Here is a 22,626-nt window from a genome sequence, read left to right on the forward strand (position 1 = left end):
GGACATCATCCTCGAAGGGCATAATGAAGTAATCTTGGAACATTCTTTATGTTTCAACTTCCAAATGAGTAGTAATCGAGCGAAATACGAAGCACTTATAACAAATATGAAGTTAGCTCGGGAGGTAAGCGTTACTCACTTAGGGCCAAAAGTGATTCTCAACTAGTGACTAACCAAGTGAAGGGTGATTATCAGACAAACAAGCCTTTGTTGGCAAAATATTGTAAACATATCCTCAGGAAAATGTTTGTTCTAACCTGTTTGTGAAGTTCGCCACTACCAAGAAGTCGAATCTTAATAGAATAGTAATTCCAGAAACACCATGGAATTATGATGATTGAAAGTAGAAAAAATTTGATGACCCATTATTGAATACTTAACCAAAGGCAAATATAATTTGCTTGAAGAAGCGGAGAAACTCGAAAGATGTGAAGGCTCGTCGCCCGATATATTAAAAAAATTAATAAATAGACTTAATCTTACCTCATATTTATTTGAAGAGTCTTTTGAAAAATAATTTAATTTAATAAATACGTTTAAACATTAAAATGTTTCAAGAGTAAATGAAAAGTTCTTTCCCATTAAAAAAAGAGAGTAAATGAAGAGTATAAATAACCTACAACATTATTATGGAAAGAAACATTAAAATTACATCATTGTTTGATATATCTTTTGATATAAAATGAAAAAAACAAAAATTACCAAAATAGAAGACACCACAGTTATCATTACACACATACAATGATGCACACAACCAAAGCACTCAGAGAATAAACCCAATAGTTTCTAAAACAAAAAAGGTCCAAAATATCTTATCTTATAAGTATATAAAAATAAAAAGACAAATCAAAATCCTAATAAATATAAATTTTAAAATACCAAACGCGGACAAATAGGAATTTTATATATAATTTTTAATTGAAACTCTCTCAAAAACTCTATCCCCAAATCCCCACTTTCTAGGGTTTGTGTGGATGCAGTCGCAAACTCTCTCTAAACCTCTCAATTCATCTCCTTCACAATTGGTATCAATTCTCATTCAATTTTTCTTCTTTTCCTTCCTCTCTCGTTATCTTCTACTCTATTTCATTTCCCTGTTATTCACAACCTATTCTCTGTGTTTATTTTCATATATAGTTGCTAACTTTGAATTGTAATTGTTAAATTTTCAATTTTTCAGAATCTGGGTGTAGTTTAATTGTTTTGAAGCGAGTATTGGTGTGAAAAAGGAATGTGCTTTTTCACTTTTGAATTAGGATTATTGGTTCAATAATTAAGATGCTATGTGGTAATATCTCAAAGCTGAAAGCTACAATTTACTGTGGTATTCATGAAACAATAACAAGGAAACAAAGAGTACCAATCGGAAGATTTAATAATCCTGTTTTGCCTCTTTCGTCGTTGTGTGCAACTTCTTTTTTATCGAATTCGACTAGTTGCTTGAATAGTAAGAAAGTTGGTAGAAAATTAATGGCTTCATCTTCTAATGCTATGTTGGGAGATGTTTATGTTGATGATTTGATTTCAAGTTATGGTGGTGTTCAAGACTTGACAACAAAACATGCTGGTGTATCGTTTAAAGAAAGACCTCGTAAAGGGTTTGTGCGAGCTAGTGTGAGTTTGAGAAGAACACAGCAACTTTTGTATGGTCCTTTAAATTTCGGGCGTTCCGGTTTTGATTCTAGTGGGAGGATTCAGAATTCGGGTTTGCTTCATGGACCGTGGTTGAAGAATTTATCAAGCTCTTCTTCTGCTTGCTGCTTAGCTGGGGCTGCGCATGATCTCTCATTTGATAACAGTCATCCTGACGAACAATTGGAAAATTCCTCTACTTTGTCTAGCTTGTATGTGATTTTTATTGTTGCTCTTTATATTTTAATTTCTGCTTCTGCATGAACTGTTGTTAGATAAGATAATTTCAAGATGGATTCCATTACCGTAAAAAGTTTTGCAATTTATACTGTTTGAAATGGAGGTTGATCATTCTGCATTAATATTCAAAAGTGAGTCTTACTGTTTTTGACAAGGTTTTAAATTTCAGTATGCCGTTATGGTTTTGTTGCATTGTTTGATGTTGCAGAAAATTGAGGACTACTGCAATGCAACCTCAATTACGGTCGCGATGAGGCTGTAGGTACTCCAAAAACTTTATATCGCGGCTGCAATTGCGGTTGCTAGCCACAATTTAAAACTATGATTTCTATTTTCCATCTAGTCACGGCTTTTCAGTGAGATCCCTAGTTTCCATTTACTTATCCTCATTACTTTCAGAACAACACTTGATCGCAAACCATTGAAGATGTTATCAGGATCATGTTACCTACCACATCCAGCTAAAGCGGCTACAGGGGGAGAGGACGCTCATTTTATTTGCTCAGATGAACAAGCAATTGGTGTTGCAGATGGTGTAGGTGGCTGGGCAGACGTTGGTGTTAATGCAGGATTGTTTGCCCAGGAACTTTTATCCAATTCAGTAAGAGCAGTTCAAGAGGAGCCCAAAGGTTCTTTTAATCCAGTAAGGGTTTTAGAGAAGGCTCACTCAAATACAAAGTCCATGGGATCATCTACTGCTTGCATCATTGCTCTTACTGATGAGGTATTACATTTTTTATTCTATACTTTTGACGGTCAAAACAGTTTTGTAAATTTGTCGGTTTGATTGTGAAGGTAAACATAGACTTAATAGCACTTTTCTTGCATACTGAACATTGGATGGATTTTTTTCTTCTCATCTTCATCAACATAGAAATTTTCTACATTTTTAAATATGCCTGGTTTAATAAAAATCATAATCTTGAATCCATGACTTATGATATGCATTTTTCTTCAATCTTCATGTTTTGGTGATCCTTCTCTCCTAAGAAGCACAAACACGAGACACAATATTTATATTGGCACATAAACATCAATAGTAGTTTATCAAAATAAAAGTGATCGAATGAAGCGCACCACATGTGTTGTCTTATATTGATAGTAGTCGAATATTAGACATGCCTTAAGTCTGAAATATTTGTGCTACATAACTGTTATCTTCAAGACTGCTGTAAGTGAAGAAAGATTATCTTACCCGTTTCAAAGCTCTTGAGTATTCGTCTGGTTAGTGTTTTACCCTTTCATCAAAGGAATATTAACATGTCTGACTAATTTTCATTCTTTGTTGTTGGTTTCTTCGCTCAGGCACTAAATGCTATTAATTTGGGCGACAGTGGATTCATTGTGATTAGAGGTGGAAGCGTCATTTTCAAGTCTCCTGCTCAACAACACGACTTCAACTTCCCATATCAATTGGATAGGGGTAATACATCCGATCTACCCAGCTCTGGCGAGGTAAAATTTACTCATTAAAATCATGATATGGAAATTGAAGATCATTCTGTTCTTTTCTTTAAAACAAGTTTATCAATTTGTGTGCAGGTTTTTACAATACCTGTTGCCTCAGGAGATATCATTGTTGCTGGAACAGATGGCTTATTTGACAACTTGTACAACAATGATATTGTTGGTGTGGTTGTAAGTTCAACTAGGGCTGGATTAGAACCACAAGCAACTGCTCAAAAGATAGCAGCATTGGCTCAAGAACGAGCACTCGACAAAAAAAGGCACTCGCCGTTTTCAACTGCTGCTCTCGAGGCTGGACACCGATATTATGGTGGTAAACTTGATGATATAACAGTTGTTGTTTCTTACATATCCAGCTCAGCTAGTGAGTGATATTCTTGCCAATTTTATTTTTGCCTCATTTTGTTTATATGGCTGCTGTGGAGCTATACCTCGGTAGCAATAAGTTTTTTTCACTTATTTCAAACATTAGTTTTGCCAAGACATTCATAAATAGTTAAATACGTTATTTTTTCCTATACAAAGAGATTATTTACGGATTCCTTGTTTGCACTATACAGCAACCCTCTAAAGAAAGAAAATAAATATTCAGTTTCATTTTGTCACATGTGATGTCTGGTATCTCCTCTCACGTAACCTGAAACTTATGAAGCGTCGACACGTGTCGTACACGGATACTCATACGGCACGCGTACGTGTTGCCGTGTCAGACACGTGTCGGACACGGATATTCATACGACACGTAACTGATACGTTTTTGAAGTGTCCAACGAAAAAAATAATAATAATTACAACGAACACGAATACGACACCTTGTTTCAAATAAAAGGCACTCCTAACTCAAAAAAATTAAGATTAAAAAAAAAACCCAACTCATCAAGAGGAAACTAATATGTGACGATAGTCGATTTCTTGAAATTGCTAACTTGTCTTTGGATGAGTCCAACTTAGAGGCCTTTGGCTGAGTCCGACTTAGAGACTGGTTTTTTCGATATGAAATGACTATGATATGATCTGTATCATTTTATTTTGGTGGATTTATGTCTTTTTTTGTTGATTGAAAATAGTAAGTTTAAATAAATATAAGTTTTGTCTCTCGTTTTAAACTCTTCGTAAATTGTGCTCATATATTGCATGATTATATTAATATATAAAATATATATAATCGTATCCGTGTCCTATGTTTTTTACATTAATAGGGTTATCCATGTCCTATGTTTTTTACATTAATAGGGTCCTATGTTTTTTTACATTAATAGGGTCCTATGTTTTTCACATTAATAGGGTTATCCGTGTCCTATGTTTTTTACATTAATAGGGTCGCTCGTGTCCGGCCTTCATAGCCGGAAACTAAATTTGATAACACGAGGAAGCAACTTAAATAGAAGTTACCTATACTTTAGATATTATTAGAATTACCTTCTGTCAAAATGAATAAAAAATTAAAATTTATAACTACTACCCTCTTAAGTTTATTCTTTCAAGTGAATTACCATAATCACATGGAGTGCAGTATTTCTATTATTTATGTAGCACATTGTAACAAAAACATATTTATACTGCCCAATAAACATAGACCTTCAACTTTATAACTGGCTCACATAAAACAGAGATTGCAGAGCATAACAAAAGATTAAAATGTTAAACACTGAAGATTTTTATTTATTGTAATACACATGACTACATGAGTACTTAACAGTAGCTCTTATTCTAATTAATACATACACATAAGTGCCAAACAAAGTTCATGAAACATACAACCAGAAAACATAACAGAGAAACATATGCATAAACAAGTTATTATTTTAATACACATCATATAAGTAGTGAAAGTTGAGACACAATTCACACACTCTTACTAATCTTCAGAATTCTTCTTCCTTCAAAGCTACTCCCACTCTTTTGCTCTCTTTTCTTCTCCCTTTCTTCTTGCTGCCTTCTGGCTGCTTCTTCTTCATCTCCCCATTCCCATTCTGTTGTCTCTTTTTTTCTCCTCACTTCCTTTCTCCTAGTTTCCTTCTCTTCTCTTTCCCTTTCCCTCTTCTCTTGTTCTCTTCTAGCTTCTTCCTCCTCTCTCTCCTCCTCTTCTCTCTTCCTTTCCTTTTCCCTTTCTATTTCCATTTCTTCCTCCTCTTTCCTTTCCCTCTTCTCCTGTTCTCTTTTAGCCGCTTCTCTCTTTTCTTTCTGTTCTCTAGCTTTTTCTCTAGCTTCTGCTTCTGCTTCCTTTTCTCTTTCCCTCTCTTCCTTCTTTTGTTTTCTAGCTGCTTCTTGCTCCCTCTCTGCTTCTTCCCTTTCTCTCATGGCTTCCTCTTCTCTCTTCTTCTCCTTCTCCTTTTGTCTCCTAGCTGCTTCTTGTTCCCTCTCTGCCTCTTCCCTTTCTCTAGCAGCTTCCTCTTCTCTCTTCTTCTCCTTCTCCTTTTGTCTCCTAGCTGCTTCTTGTTCCCTCTCTGCCTCTTCCCTTTCTCTAGCAGCTTCCTCTTCTCTCTTCTTCTCCTCCTTCTTTTGTTTTCTTGCTGCTTCTTTTTCCCTCTCTGCCTCTTCCCTTTCTCTCGCGGCTTCCTCTTCTCTCCTCTTCTCCTCCTGCTCTTGTTTCCTTGCTGCTTCTTGCTCCCTCTCTGCCTCTTCCCTCTCTCTCTCAGCTTCCTCTTCTCTCTTCCTTTCCTCCTGCTCTTGTTTTCTAGCCTTTTCTTTCTCTCTTCTAACTTCTTCTTTCTCCCTCCTTGCCTCTTCCTCCCTCTTTGCTTCCTTCTCTTCTTTCCTCCTTTCCCTCTCTTCTTGCTCCCTCCTTGCCTCTTCCTCCCTCTTTGCTTCCTTCTCTTCTTTCCTCCTTTCCCTCTCTTCTTGTTGTCTTCTAGCTTCTTCTTCCTCAATTTTCCTTTCTTCCTCCTCTCTCCTTTCTTCTTCCTCCTTTTCTCTTCTTCTTTCCCTCTCCTCTTTTTCTCTCCTCTTTTCCTCTTCCCTCCTCTTCTCTTCCTCCTCTCTTTCCTTCTCCTTTTCTACCTCCATTAACCTCTCCTCTTCCTCTGCGCAAGAACTACACCCGAAAATGATCGAATCAACCGGATCATCCAAAAGCTTGTCAATGGCTGCTTTGCTTACACCTAAAGATGTAGCAACTATCCGTTTGTCTAGACTTTCAAGCACGGATCCTTTACCAGCCAAAAACTGAGGATGATTTCTCTTTGCAGCAGTGCTGAATCCCATAAAAACAAGTGGCCCTTTATCAAATGACATTTGAGCCATTACATGAAACCTAGGCACAACAAAAACATCTCCTTGCTTAACTCTAAACCTCTTGTTCTCACATTCATGATCATTGTTGCTTCCACATACTACTCTTACCATACCTTCCCCTTCCAACACCATTGCTATTTCTGTTGCCAATGGATTCCAATGTGGCCCCAACATTGATCCCTTTCACAAAACAAATTTATCAATAAAACTTCATAAACATGAACTAAAAACATTCAAGTTATATTTTAACTAATAATGAAGTTATAATAACTTGTAATATAATCACTGACCGGGTTCAAATGCACCATGAAAAATCCAATGTTGTGATGCTTTAATTCTTTGACTTGCTTTTTGGTCACTGTTGAGGTCCAACCATGATCATCTCTGAAGTCAGGATCATTATCTAAGATGTTGTATGTTTTGAGCTCCTTGGAGTTGGATTGGATGCCTCTTAAGTATTTTACAAATAAATTATCCAATTCCAAGACATTGTTATGCTTCTTCACTGGAACTGCATGCACTATTGCTAGTGACTCTCTGTTGTCTGTGATTGCCTCAGCCAAATCTTCCGGCACCTTAAAAAAAAATTGATTGATTTTAATTTTTTTTCTTAAACTATCTTGATTGAAAAATGACTATGTTTGAATTTTATGCTTTTGCCTATACCTTAAAAGCTGCTTGGATGATATTCTTATCAAAGCCTTTGACTAGTTCATTGATCCTTGAGTAAGCACCAATAGATGGATCCTGCATTTTTTTTTTTATCAACATAAAAAATTGCAACCAAACAAGGCTTAGAAGCTTTAATTTTTAAAAAAAAGAATACACTTACAAAAGTGCTTTCATCAGTATTAGTAAACATTGCATATATCCTCAGTTTCTTCCTATGTGATTCCAAGTTGCTGTGTATATAGAAAACAGATCCTTCTCCAAGACTACCTACATCTCCTTCACGTATATCCATTGTACCAGTACCATCTTCATTTGACCATGTCAGCTTTCCATTCCCTGAAAAAACGTGTTAAATGTTTGTGTCAGTGTTTCTGGTGTCCGTGCTTCATAGTTAAGAGCTGAAGTAACAAAGTATTGTATTATTGTGAAAGGTACTACCTGTATGAACATAAAAGACCATAGCTGCATGTAGAAGCACAGGAAGGAACACAGAGTTAGGTTCCAATGTAAAGAACTGAAGATGGTAATGTGGTGTGTTTTGTCCATCTTTGACATTAGTGGCAGAGATTTCTCCATCTTCATTGTCAAACAGTATCTTCCTTTGATCCCTCTGCACTACAGGTCCTCTATGAGCCTTCACAGCACTGTGTTCCTCACTTGATAGTGCATTTGAGTGACACAAGGAAATGATAATAAGGAAGAGAATCAACAAGGAAGGTGAGAGAGTTTTTCGAGTTTCCATTATCAAAAGACTGATAGAGAAGTTGGAATGAAGTAGAATGGTTTTGCACTTAGAAAAGGTGTCTCTATATAGAGAGAGCGCGGTGGTGAATTTGCATTTATTTTAAGGTTGCATGTGTTGTTTTTTGGACACGTTAATAGTTGAAACAGGTGGCAGTTTAGTAGGTGCATGTGTGTGAGTGTCCAACTAAGGTACAAAGAGATGAGAATGAGTGAGATCACTATGAAATGTTTGATGCCAAATTTGCGAGGTTTGCCTTTTGGAGTATTTTGATATTTAAATTTCTTATATAACTTGGATAACCTCCAATTTTTAATGGCAATAATGACAACAATGATTTGTGTCTTGAATCAATGGAGATCAAATTTAAAGGGATGTAGACAAATCATTTCTAATGATCTTATAGTTCATTCTAAGACCGTAAAACTTTTATACTGTTCATAACAATTAAAAGAAAAGAAGGACATAAACCCACTTTCACGTCAAGCTAATAATGTAGATATTTAGTGATTAAGCGACCAACTTTCTTAACAAAAAATTACTTTATTATGCAGTTTCCAAATCGTCCAAACCACCGATACCAGATCATAATCAAGCCTAAAGAAAGCGATTTATCATAATCAAGCCTAAAGAAAGCGATTTATTAAACCTCAGGGCAAAAGATTAATTTTGAAAAAATTCAAATTTATTTCTTAACTAATGTAGATCCCCAACTTTATTAGGAGATTATGCAACATACTTGATTTAGATAAGTCTCTAACTTGAAAAAGTATCTTGGAGCAAACATTATCGGTGGTAGAAATTCTAGAAACAAATGTCACATTACTAACAGGTTCAAAGACGTTTGAGAAGCAATATTTTAATAAATTGTTTTAATATATTGTTTTAATTAATATATTTTTTCCATATAGAATTAATAAATTGTTTTAATATATTAACAAAATAATTTCTATATACTCTAATTGTTTGTTAAATTGTTTTAATACATTTTAATCGGATTTTTTGAAAAATCCAGAAATATATATGAATTTTTATCGAATTTTTCAAAAAATACAAAAAAAATGTATGCATCATTACTGTATTTTTGAAAAATACGAAAAATATTCATAATTGTACCAAATATTTAGAAAAATTCGGTAGGTTAAATTACTTTTGTTTTATTTTTGCAGTCAAGACCAGAGGAACATATGACTTGATTGCTGGTCAGTATCGTGATTGAGCTGCTGCTGCTACGGGAGCTCGAGAAAGGCGAGGTGACATCGAGGACTCGCATCTTTGTGTGGGGAGTGTAGCCCCAATCGATTCTCATTGGAAGTGGTTGGCCGATCCGTTTTATTTTCGTGCACCCCTCACAATTCGACGTTGCGGATCTAGATTTGCTTCTAGATGAGCCTAGTGACTATTTTGTGCTCACTGGCTATGTTGATCATATGGAATTCAGACTATGGCAAGGAGAAGTATGTATATGATATGACATGATTTCATTTATTATTTATACTTTGAAATTAATTGATGCCTTTTACTTTGTTTGTTACAGGACCGTATTCCCCTGAAGGTGCCCACTCACAGGTTGAAGCTGAAGAAGTTCTTTGATGTGTTGATGCCACAGAGGTGAAGGCTATTGTTGAAGATTGATGTCTCCTTCCATTGGTGGACTGTTCACTGACCATGCTCGACGGCCATCTATTGATAACCTTTGTTAGCGATGGCACAAGGAGACATATTCCTTCCATCTTCCATTTTGTGAGATGACGATTACATTTGATGATTCCTCTCTGTTCCATATTCCATTGACAGGTAGTTTCTTCACTGCTCCTATCATTAGTTAGGAGACCACACATATGACAATTGTACAATATTTGGGGGTTATTGAGAAGCAAGTGATAAATGGGTTTAAGTTTATGACGGGTGCTCACTTTTGCCTATCTTGGTTGCGGGATAAGTATGGTAATGAAATGCATCATGGTATGTATGAGGAAGCCGCTAGGGTATACATGCTACATCTTGTAGCATGTACTATTATAGTGGATAAGTTTCATGTATGTATCGATGTGAAATACATGTGGCTCTTTACTTGTCTTGAGCTTTGTAGCTGGCATAAGGGAATGTTGTATTGGAGCTTTGTATCACACCCTCACATCATCCCACTTAGGAAGCATGAAGATGATGCTGTATCTTCTCATGCTGGATCTTCTTATGCTGATGCTAGGGTACCTTTTATTGACGTGCCGCCGCCCCTGCCGCCTCCATATTGTGCGAACGATGCTCAATGCCTCTAGTTGATAGCAGTAATTATGGATAACCTCATGGGTTTGGTGAGCCCAGATGGCGAGGTTTATAGTTTGGAAGCACAAGCAACACATATAGCTCGTGAAGGACCTATTTAGGCATGATTATTATTTTTATGTATTATTTGTATATTATGTATAATATTACTCACACATTTTCACAACAGTACTGTTTATTAGATAATATTTTGGAACTTCCGTAGATGTATGATGAATATAACTTAACATTTGACAAATTACATAACTTAGATAGACGATTACATAACTTAAGAAAACAATAATAAATATGAAAATCTAAACACCATCAGGTGATTTGGGATGTTTCAACATCTAGATTATGTCGTCGACAAATCTAAAAATTGTTGCATCAAACTCGATCAGTTTCTTAGTTAGCTTACAATGATATGATCTCCGCATAACTTTCACCCTTCCAACAGTATCAATCCAATCTTCACAAAACTCAATCTTACTAACCTTTATGTTCTCGCCTCTCGGTGTCTCGAAACATATCATTCAACTTGGATCTCAAAAAGGCGAGACATGCGGTACCCTCGGGGAGCTGGAACTCTTCAGGAAGTTTCATCCCGTTGAAATACACTTATGCCTTAAACAAAAACTAGGGAGATATTGTAAGACGTTCTTCTTAACAACAAATGACCCATATTTATTCAACTTTGAATTCGTTCTAGACCATACAAAACGGTCAGTGCATTCACAACTATATCAATGTCGGCAAAAGTCTCAACCTTTTAACTTTCACTCTTTTATAAATACCAAATTTTTCACTCATGGATGAAATATTCGGTAACTTACAAATGTTTTCAAAATTCCTGTACTTGGCAAACTAACATATTTTTTTTATTTAAAGAAAAAAATTCGGTAATCATAGGAACTTTTAAAAACTCTAGTAATTTCCTTAACATTCTGGACTTTTCATATATATGGTCCAAGATGAAGGCTGGGGGGAGGTCAATAGGCAGAAGAGGAGTGTCCGTAGAGGCTGGGATAATGAGAGGAATAAGGGCAAGAGAGTGGAGGTTTCTAGAGGCTCTAGAACTTCATTTTTCTTCACTTCTTTTCCAGAAGGGTTAGGATCAAAACATATGTATGAGGTTTTTCAAGCTTATGGTGATATTGATGAGGTAGTCATTCCTAATAAGAGGGATAGTAGAGGAAGGGGGTATGGCTTTGTGAGGTTTTTTGGTGTAAGAGATGCTGACTTCTTGGCCGCAAAGCTAGATAATATTTTTCTGGAACATAAGAAGATTTTTGTGAACATTCCCCGTTTTCAAAGGAAGGGGCCATATGAAGTGCAGTATAAGAAGAAAGGGGTTACACTTGTTCAAGACAGGAAGGAAGGTGGAGGTGAAACCCAAGAACATCGAGCGGTTGGGCAGAAAATTAAAGAAAATGCTGATGTAAGGCGCGGCTCTTATGCGGAAGTGTTGGTAACAAAGACAGTGCCTATACAGAATTCAGTAGTGGTGTTTGATCAGGATGAAGGGGAACTTGTGAGATTTAGGAAAGTCTATATATATTTAGTCTTCAAACCGGGGATAACTTATAACCTACAAGAAATTTTCAACTCCAGGGGTCATCTTTCAATCAAGATTACACCACTTGGGGCCAATATGTGTTTGTTAGAAGATCATGCAGAGGGTGCATTGCAAGCATTGTTGTGGGATAAAGAGCGATGGATGAAACAATGGTTTAGGGTTTTACGTCCTTGGAAACCCTCTGATATTGATTACGAAAGAATTACTTGGCTGATATGTTATGGTATACCCTGTCAGAAAAAGATGGATGTGGCGCGCATATTGATCAAAACTAAAAAGGCTGAAGCCATTAATGAGGACATTGAGGTGGTGCTTAATGGTGTTTCTTTAAAGATTAAGATGTTAGAAGATCAAATTAGTTCTTTGCGGGAGGGTTTGTTATCAGATGATGACTCAGATTCGTGCTCAAGTGAATTTTCTGAAGATGGAACAGGGGCATGGAAAGAGGAGGAAGGGATGGATTCAGATGAAGATTGTGATGTGGTACCTTGTTCACAAGGGTGTTCGCTGGGTGAAGCTAATGATGATGCTCCCGTTCCATTGCTTGAACCGCTGGTTCCTCATGAACACAAAATTCAAGGAATGGAGGCAGAAAAGGAGAAAAAGTCAATAAAGGAAACATCAAATCAGCCGTCTGCAGAAGCCGTGAGTCAGGGAAAGCGTTTACAACAGGAATCTACGAGTAGCTCTCTTGCTCTTTTGGATAAGTCAAAAGGCCTTAGAGCTGAGGCCCAAGTGAGCATATTGGGCCGTCATCCAGAATTGGGCCTTCAAATGCCAGTAGCTGCTTCAGAAGAGGTTCGGTCCTTTAGAAAGACAAAGAGTCTAACAGACTTAGGGATTCCTCTTCCTTCCGCAATTATGAAGAATTCTAAGGTTGCCTCTTTAATTCCGCCGGTTTCTAGGGAACCCTCCTCCCCTATCGCAAAACCTTCTTACTTCTCATCTCTTAGAGGGAAGAAGGCAAAGCCATTAGAACAACAACCATCTATGTCTCAATTCTCTTCAGATAAATTCTCTGGTGGCTCTATTTTATGTGGCAATACAACTGGTGATGCAGAGGTTACGCAGGGAAATGTTCGAGTCTGGGAACGAGAAAATCAATTGAAGGCTGTGAAGATTTAGAAACAAGCGTCCGATTTAGGAATTAGGGGTGGGGAAGATGATTCTAACTACATCAAGGACATTATGCGCTTGGAAGAGATTGATCAATTTAGAAGTAAATCGAAGGATGCATCCCTACATATGTCCTTATGAATATTGTTACCTACAATATTAGAGGGAGTGGGAGCAAGGTGAAGAGGAGGGAGCTCTGTAAGCTTTTGTCTATGGAGAAGATTGACATCTGTTTGATTCAGGAAATGAAGCAAACGACAATTTCAGAAACTTTTGTGCATTCTATTTGGGGCAATAGAGAAGTTGATTGGACTTTTAAGAAGGCGGAAGGCAGCTCAGGAGGTATGTTAATTTGTTGGAAACCAAACTTATTTAAAACTATTTGTAGTTTTCAAGGGGTGGGATTTGTGGGGATTCAAATTCGATGGAAAAGTCAGTTGGTGTACATTGTCTGTGTTTACTCTTCTTGTTTCATTGGAGAGAAGAGACGTCTGTGGGCGGATTTGATAAGGCGCAAAGCATGCTTCCCTAAAGTGTTAGACGCTGGCCTTAGGATCTAGAGGGGGGGTGAATAGATCTTACAAAGTTTTGCGGAATTAATTGAGCTTTAAGCGGAAGTGATTCTGAATCGACTCGCGTCTATTCCGAACCACTATTGAAACGATTGTATATGTGTTAAAACCACTAACCAGCTTGAGATAAACGATAAGAGAATACACTATAGAATCAATACGTCGCTCTATTGAAAATCAATTAACTTCTTATATGATGAACGACGTTTGCAGTGCAGTAATAGTGAAAGAAGCAAAAACCCAAACACTTGGTGATAATGATCAAATTGATGGTGATTCAATGTGTGATGGATTGTGATGTTTATATAAGTTCTTAATTCACAATCTTAACACTCGAATCGTTGATCAATTTGCTATTATAGCCAAATATGAACAGAACGTAAATGAAAAGGTAAAAGCGACAAGAACACGATATTTGTTTAGGCAGTTCGTCGATCGTCCTCGCTACGACTACGTCTGCCCCCAATTCCAAACTGAAATCGGGAAATCTTTCATTAATGTTGAAAGCAGTTTATACAAAGAAGATAACAAAGCGATAAACCATAAACCAATTATGTCGATCCTTTGAATCTTCTTCCCCCTTAATCTTGAGTCAGATCAAGGTGATCCAAGAGCTTCACTCGATCCCTTTTCTGCAGTGTCTTGAATTACCTTGAACCCTTGTTCTTCAATCTTCACACTCAGATGGATCCTCGATGAAACCTCTTGATAAAAACCCCCAAGAAACACCTATCTTGGAGGACAAAACCCGCATATTTTATTCACCAAAAACCCCACAAATCTTCACCCACTAGGAATCTTCAATTCCGTTCCATGGACGTTATCGAACTCGATCACTAACCCTCAACGCAAGAATGATTATGTGTAATTGTGTTGGAGATGACGAAGAACGAAGATGAGAAGCCTTTGTGTATCTTTCAGTCGTTGGTGTTATTTTCAATAAATGAACCTTGGACAATATATATGAGAGCTTTTCAGTTGATGCAGAGAAAACCAGAAATTTTGACAGTTTTGATCAGATAGGTCGACCTAATTTAGGGCTGGGTCGACCTAACAGAGCTGCATATCCTTTGGAAGTCAGTTTTGATCAGATAGGTCGACCTAATTTAGGGCTGGGTCGACCTAACAGAGCTGTATATCTTTTGGATGTCATTTGTTCCCAGTTAGGTCGACCTGTCAAAGAGGTAGGTCGACCAGAATCCACTTCAGATGCGTTTTGGGGAAATTTTCTCAGATTAGGTCGACCTAGTTGTTGTGTAGGTCGACCTAGCAGAATGATATGTAAATTTCTCCATTTTAGGTCGACCTGTGTTGGGAGTAGGTCGACCTAACTGCTGATTTTCTGAGTTCCTCTTATTTTGCTTGTGTTGAGTCGACCTGTGATCATAGTAGGTCGACCTGCTCTGTTATGAGAGACCAAAGCATGCTTTTCTTTGAGTTCTTCTGCTTGTACCTTGTTGCTTGAATGCTTGTTGAGTTTGCCATGAATCAAAAACATCTTTGTGAGTGTGATCTTGTATTCACATACTCCCCCTTTTTGATGATGGCAAACCGGTAGTAGAAGCATTGGCAATAAGTGGTAAAAGCTCCCCCGTACACTCAGCATTTATTTACTCAGCTGAGCTCCCCCGTACACTCAGCATCTATCTCCCCCTTTGACAACATCAAAAAGAGATACAAGAAAAACAGAAGAGAAGAGTAACGAGAGAAACATAGATAAAATGCTAGCATTCATAGTATAGTAGATAAAAGGTAGATAGTGATAGCATGAGAGCCAAATATGTTTAAAGGTGTATTAAAGATGAGACACATATATGAGCAAGAGAGATATATGCAGGAAGTCACTATAAGCATGTTAATTGATAGCATATTATAGTATCAATGATATTTTTAGAAGTGAACAACAATTACGTTACCGCTTTCTCAATATGTAGGTGTCAACTTTAGTGGCAGCCTTTAGTCAATGTGGAATGACGCCTGACTTGATGATGAACTACCTTTACGCTAAGAGAAATGTTAGCAGAAAAATATATATATATATAAAGTAAAGGAATAATATTAAGAGAGAACAAACGGAATTAGCCTAAATTAGAGATATCGAGTATCCCTAATTCCCTACGAATGTTGAAATATTGCTCCATTGCTAGAGGTTTGGTGAAGATGTCAGCTAGTTGCTTCTTGCTTTCTACATGTTCAAATGTAACGTCTCCTTTCTCTACATGATCTCGTAGAAAGTGATGTCTTATTTCAATATGCTTGGTACGTGAGTGTAAGACAGGATTTTTACTCAAGTTTATGGCACTTGTGTTGTCGCACATAATAGGTATGCGATCAAGCTTAATACCAAAGTCAAGAAGTTGTTGCTTGAGCCATAATATTTGTGCACAGCAGCTTCCAACAGCTACATATTCTGCCTCAGCAGTAGATAATGCAACCGATACTTGTTTCTTGCTATGCCAACTTATCAATGAATTTGAGAATAGATGACATATTCCACTGGTGCTTTTTCTATCGGATTTGCAGCCAGCAAAATCTGAATCGGAGAATCCTACTAAATGACACTCATTTCCCTTTGGATACCATAGGCCATATGTAGTAGTTCCACGTAAGTATCGCAGAATTCTTTTGACAGCTTTTAAGTGAGATTCTTTTGGACAAGATTGATATCTTGCACACATACACACACTAAACATAATGTCTGGTCTTGAGGCAGTAAGATACAATAGTGAACCTATCATACCTCGGTATAATTTCACGTCAACCTCTTTACCTTTCTCATCTTTGTCTAGATTAGTATTTGTTGCCATAGGTGTGTCAATTTCCTTTGCTTCACTCATTCCAAATCTTTTGAGCAGCTCCGTACAGTATTTAGTTTGACTCACAAACGTTCCATGACTGAGTTGCTTGATTTGTAGGCCAAGGAAGAAATTTAGCTCACCCATGAGACTCATCTCAAATTCACTCTGCATAAGCTTAGAAAAGTCTTTGACAAGTTTTGCATTAGTCGACCCAAATATAATATCATCTACATAAATTTGGACTAAGAGAATATCTTTATCTTTTCTTTTAATAAAGAGAGTAGTGTCAACTTTACCCCTAGAGTACCCTTGACTAAGGAGAAATTTGCTCAAACGTTCGTACCAAGCCCGAGGGGCTTGTTTAAGACCGTATAGAGCACGTTTCAGCTTATAGACATGAGTTGGATACATGTAATTCTCAAAGCCGGGTGGCTGAGCAACATAGACTTCTTCATTTATATAGCCATTTAGAAAGACACTTTTAACATCCATTTGGAATAGTTTGAAGTCTTTAGAACAAGCATAAGCAAGTAAGAGACGAATAGCTTCGAGACGTGCTACAGGAGCGTATGTCTCTTCATAATCAATACCTTCCTCTTGATTATAACCTTGGGCAACTAATCTAGCTTTGTTTCTAGTAATAACGCCGTTTTCATCAAGTTTGTTACGAAAAACCCATCTAGTGCCTATTACTTGATGATCTCCCGGATGAGGGACTAAGTCCCAAACATCATTCCGTTTAAATTGGTTTAATTCTTCTTGCATGGCCATTAGCCAATGCTCATCAAGTAATGCATCCTTAGCGTTTTTCGGCTCAACTTGTGAAACAAAAGCAAAATGATGACAGAAGTTACTTATCTTTGAGCGTGTTGTAACGCCCCTTGAGATGTCTCCTATTATATTGTCAATTGGATGGTCTTTCACATTTGTCCAGGCCTTGGGAAGTTCTTCATTGTTTGAGATGCTTTCTTTTTCATTTTCATCGTGAGACTCATCTTTCTCTCTCTCTCAGCATCTTTCTTTACAATACTTTCATTCTCGTCTTCCTTATCCTTGACAATGTCTTCAGTGGATGGACATGCACCATTAAACGAAAGACCTACACTTCCTTTACCAAGTATGGCTCCCCGATTGTTATCTCCATAGGTGACATACCCCTTTTTCTTTGCTTGAAACTCAACGAAAAGAGATAGGTCTCCAGTCATGTGTCTTGAACATCCGCTATCAAGGAACCACAACCTTTCGACAATGTCAAGACACTTTTCCTGCAAGATTAATTTAGAGAGGGAGGTCCCCAATTTTCATTGGGTCCTTGATAGTGAGTACACAAGTTGTTGCACTTAGGCAACCAATGAAATACTCCTTTAGGAACTAAAATTCTCCTAAATTTGCATTTTTCAATGGTATGTCCCTTTTTGCAACAATAATGACAGGTAATATGATGAGAATATGCTGTTTTGCTAGTTGATACTTTTGGTACAAAAGTGTATTTCTATATAAAGGAGTATACGATCTTTTGAACTTATTTGGATCAACGGCAAAAGTCACTTTTGGTTGTAGAGCCTTGTCTAACTTGGCTTTTAGATCTCTTACTTGTTTTTGCCAAATGTGACATGTCTCACAACCAAACCATGATGTAGGATCTATTTCAACTTTATCCTTTTGAATGTCTAGCATAGATTGTTTTAAAGCTTCCATATCCTTTTCGGTTTTCTCAACTTTTGATTCAAGATATGAAAAGATTTTCTTATTTGAGGCCAAAAGTTTGAAAGCTTTAATTGCATCTCTATGTAATTCTTCAAAAGCAAGTTTTAGTTGAGAATGAGATACCTTATCTACGAGTTCAGGTTTAAGATGACTTACAGCTTTCTTTTTCTTGTGTTGATGAGCCATGAAACATAGGTTTGCTGATTCTTCTTCATCGCTTGATGAGCTTTCACTAGATGAACCACTTTCCCATGCTATGTAGGCTCTTTTAGATTTGTTATGACCTTTGCTTTGGTTCTTCTCTTTTTCCTTCTTAAGGTATGGATAATCCGGTTTGTAGTGACCGGCTTTCCCACAATTGAAGCAAAGGCCTTTGATTTTTCCTTTGTTGTCGTCATCTTGTTTGAACTTGTTTGATTGCTTTCTATAGTTGATCAAGCCTTTGTCAGAATGTTTTGCTCCATTTTTCTTTAGATATTTGTTGTATCTTCGCACAAACAGTCCCATTTCCTCATCATCGGAGTCTTCGTCATCACTTGTATCACTATCCTTTAGCTCTTGTCTTGAGGTCTTGGAGCTTGAATCTTTTAGAGCTATTGACTTCTTCTCTACCTCTTTCTCCATGTTCTTTTCTTTCTTTGCCCTTTTCTCATGCATGTCAAGGCATTTAAGGTGTTGTTCATGTTCCTCTAGTTTACCAAAGAGAGTGGTAATGTCTAAGGTGTTTAGATTATTTGCTTCCTTTATTGCTGTAACTTTGGGTTGCCATTCCCTGTTCAAGCATCTTAAGATTTTGTTAGTAGCAACTGCATTGGAAACAGGTCTATCAAGAGAATTTAACCGATTTTTCAGGTGAACGAATCTCTTCTGCATGTTTTCGATGGATTCACCATCTTCCATGTGGAAGAGTTCGAACTCTTGAGTTAACGTATTGATCCTAGCTAGTTTGACATCATCCGTTCCCTCGTGGGCAACTTGCAATGTGTCCCACATAGCTTTAGCGGATCTACAATGGGAAACGCGATAGTATTCATCAACTCCTAGAGCTGAGATTAGAATGTTTCTCGCTTTCCAATCGTATGCATATCTCTTTTCATCTTCAGCATCCCAAGTATTTTCTGGTTTTGGAACAACTGCACCAGCTGCATTTATCATGGTGATCTGAAAGGGACCATTGACAATAGCTGTCCAGATGTTCCTATCAATTGCATTGATGTGGACACACATACAATCCTTCCAATAGCCATAGTTTTCACCGTTGAAAACTGGAGCTCTATTGTGAGCCCCTTTAGGTCCGGAAGCCATCTTTCCAATAAGTGTTTCACGTAGCACGGAATAAACCAGAGCTCTGATACCACTTGTTAGACGCTGGCCTTAGGATCTAGAGGGGGGGTGAATCAGTGGCGGATCCAGAACTTTTCTATGGTGGGGGCTTAAAATATCTCTCAATTTCTAGCACACTAAAAAAATATAGAAATTTATATCAAAAAGTGAAAAAGAACATACATTTATCTTAATTCAAATATCCTTTGTTCTTCTTCTTATAATAAACACCTAATAAAAAAACTATTTCTATAATTTTACAATCTTATGTTAAACATAAATAAATGACAAAAATAAATTTATTAAAGAAAAAACATACCTCTATATATCAGTTGCAAATGACTCAATTAGACAAACTCACAAAACTAAATTGATGTTGAACTTGAACTCTTGAATGAAATAATGGAAGAGGAAGAAACAAAAAATGTTATGTCAAAATGCGAGAGTAAACCGTAAGAATTTGAGAAAATATAAATAAAGTTAAGAGAGAGAATGAGTGGAGATTGTAATTGAATTTGAAAAGTTAAAACAATTTTAAAAAATAGAAATAATAAATGATAATAGTTAAGAAAAGAAATTGAAGAGTTAAAGTGGTATTGATTGTTGCATACTACACACTAGTGGGTTTGTTGGAGTTACATGGGGGCTGAACAAATAATTAATACTAATTATTAAAAGAATTTTTTTTGCTTTGTGGGGTCATGAGCCCCCAATCTCTCCCATGTAAATCCGCCCCTGGGGTGAATAGATCTTACACAGTTTTGCGGAATTAATTGAGCTTTAAGCGGAAGTGATTATGAATCGACTCGCGTCTATTCCGAACCACTATTGAAACGATTGTATATGTGTTAAAACCACTAACCAGCTTGAGATAAACGATAAGAGAATACACTATAGAATCAATACGTCGCTCTATTGAAAATCAATTAACTTCTTATATGATGAACGACGTTTGCAATGCAGTAATAGTGAAAGAAGCAAAAACCCAAACACTTGGTGATAATGATCAAATTGATGGTGATTCAATGTGTGATGGATTGTGATGTTTATATAAGTTCTTAATTCACAATCTTAACACTCGAATAGTTGATCAATTTGCTATTATAACCAAATATGAACAGAACGTAAATGAAAAGGTAAAAGCGACAAGAACACGATATTTGTTTAGGCAGTTCGTCGATCGTCCTCGCTACGACTACGTCTGCCCCCAATTCCAAACTGAAATTGGGAAATCTTTCATTAATGTTGAAAGCAGTTTATACAAAGAAGATAACAAAGCGATAAACCATAAACCAATTATGTCGATCCTTTGAATCTTCTTCCCCCTTAATCTTGAGTCAGATCAAGGTGATCCAAGAGCTTCACTCGATCCCTTTTCTGCAGTGTCTTGAATTGCCTTGAACCCTTGTTCTTCAATCTTCACACTCAGATGGATCCTCGATGAAACCTCTTGATAAAACCCCCCAAGAAACACCTATCTTGGAGGACAAAACCCGCAGATTTTATTCACCAAAACCCCCACAAATCTTCACCCACTAGGAATCTTCAATTCCGTTCCATGGACGTTATCGAACTCGATCACTAACCCTCAACGCAAGAATGATTATGTGTAATTGTGTTGGAGATGACGAAGAACGAAGATGAGAAGCCTTTGTGTATCTTTCAGTCGTTGGTGTTATTTTCAATAAATGAACCTTGGACAATATATATGAGAGCTTTTCAGTTGATGCAGAGAAAACCAGAAATTTTGACAGTTTGATCAGATAGGTCGACCTAATTTAGGGCTGGGTCGACATAATAGAGCTGCATATCCTTTGGAAGTCAGTTTTGATCAGATATGTCGACCTAATTTAGGGCTGGGTCGACCTAACAGAGCTGCATATCTTTTGGATGTCATTTGTTCCCAGTTAGGTCGACCTGTCAAAGAGGTAGGTCGACCAGAATCCACTTCAGATGCGTTTTGGGGAAATTTTCTCAGATTAGGTCGACCTAGTTGTTGTTTAGGTCGACCTAGCAGAATGATATGTAAATTTCTCCATTTTAGGTCGACCTGTGTTGGGAGTAGGTCGACCTAACTGCTGATTTTCTGAGTTCCTCTTATTTTGCTTGTGTTGAGTCGACCTGTGATCATAGTAGGTCGACCTGCTCTGTTATGAGAGACCAAAGCTTGCTTTTCTTTGAGTTCTTCTGCTTGTACTTTGTTGCTTGAATGCTTGTTGAGTTTGCCATGAATCAAAAACATCTTTGTGAGTGTGATCTTGTATTCACATAAAGGTCTATGGTGTTTGGGTGGCGATTTTAATGCAGTAAAGAAGCTCAGTGAATGAAAGGGTCTCAGTGCAAACTCTAATTCTTTGGAAATGATGGAATTCACAACATTCTTAGAAGAGATGGAATTAGCGGATCTTCCTGCAATTGGGAGCAAGTTCTCTTGGTTCAATGCCTCCGGTTCCTCAATGAGTAGGTTAGATCATTTTCTCTTGTCAGATTCGCTGATTGGTTTATGGGATTTAAAAGCGCATGTGGTCGGGGATAGAGCATTTTCGGATCATTGTCCAGTTTTCCTTAAAGCTAGTAGATAGGATTGGGGGCCTAAACCCTTTAAGTTTTTCAACTCTTGGTTGAAACATGAGAAGCTTATTCCATTTGTGGAGTCGGTTTGGAGATCTTCGAATGTAACGGGTAAAAAGATGTATATTTTCAAAGAAAACTTGAAGAAGTTGAAATCTGAATTGGAAAACTGGAACAGAGAGGTATATGGCATTTTGGATTTGAATATTGTGGATGCTGTAAAAGATTTAAATCAATTGGATGTAGCGGTCGCAGAAGAGGGTTATTAGGGGGATTCGGTGATGGAGAGTAACAGAAGAAGTGCACATATGTCATACTGGGAATCTCTTAACAGGCGGGAGGATATTTTAAGGTTGAAATCGAAATGCTGGTGGCTAAAAGAAGGGGACATGAACTCAAAATACTTTCACTCTATCATGAACTATAAATTCAGGCGTAATGGAATTATGGCGATTAGAGAAGGAGGAAATTTAGTTGATGATGTGATTGGGGTTAAGACTTTGGCGTTTAATCATTTCATAGCTTTTTTCCAGGAGCAGAATAATAGGAGACCTATGTTGGAAGGGGTGAATTTTAACTCTCTATCTTCGGAGGAAAGTGCGGGACTTGAAGAACCGTTTTCTCTGGAGGATATTAGATTCGTTATTTGGGAGGCAGCAGCAGATAAAGGCCCGGGACTGGACGGTTTTACAATGGATTTCTATAAAG

General features: G+C 37.2%; 3 protein-coding genes across 3 annotated transcripts; 2 read left to right on the forward strand and 1 right to left on the reverse strand.

Moving 5' to 3' along the window:
* The first annotated feature begins 670 nt into the window (after positions 1–670).
* On the forward strand, positions 671–7,593 carry LOC131652123 (probable protein phosphatase 2C 80). The gene is made up of 5 exons (XM_058921901.1): positions 671–1,025; positions 1,181–1,844; positions 2,272–2,596; positions 3,178–3,327; positions 3,415–7,593. Exons 2-5 carry the CDS (start codon positions 1,279–1,281, stop codon positions 3,709–3,711), a joined length of 1,338 nt encoding a protein of 445 aa, XP_058777884.1. The 5' UTR covers positions 671–1,025; positions 1,181–1,278; the 3' UTR covers positions 3,712–7,593.
* Positions 4,973–8,077, reverse strand: LOC131652122 (vicilin-like seed storage protein At2g18540; the record flags this gene model as incomplete). The annotated part of the gene is made up of 5 exons (XM_058921900.1): positions 4,973–6,753; positions 6,864–7,148; positions 7,240–7,320; positions 7,406–7,581; positions 7,684–8,077. Coding segments are annotated over 5 exons (2,505 nt in total), but the record flags the coding sequence as incomplete, so codon positions are not given.
* A 3,139-nt stretch (positions 8,078–11,216) lies between these two features.
* On the forward strand, positions 11,217–12,956 carry LOC131650012 (uncharacterized). The gene has a single exon (XM_058919753.1). It carries the CDS (start codon positions 11,217–11,219, stop codon positions 12,954–12,956), a length of 1,740 nt encoding a protein of 579 aa, XP_058775736.1.
* The last annotated feature ends 9,670 nt before the right edge of the window (positions 12,957–22,626 follow it).

The sequence above is a fragment of the Vicia villosa genome, linkage group LG2, assembly GCF_029867415.1.
Source record: "Vicia villosa cultivar HV-30 ecotype Madison, WI linkage group LG2, Vvil1.0, whole genome shotgun sequence".
NCBI lineage: Eukaryota > Viridiplantae > Streptophyta > Magnoliopsida > Fabales > Fabaceae > Vicia > Vicia villosa.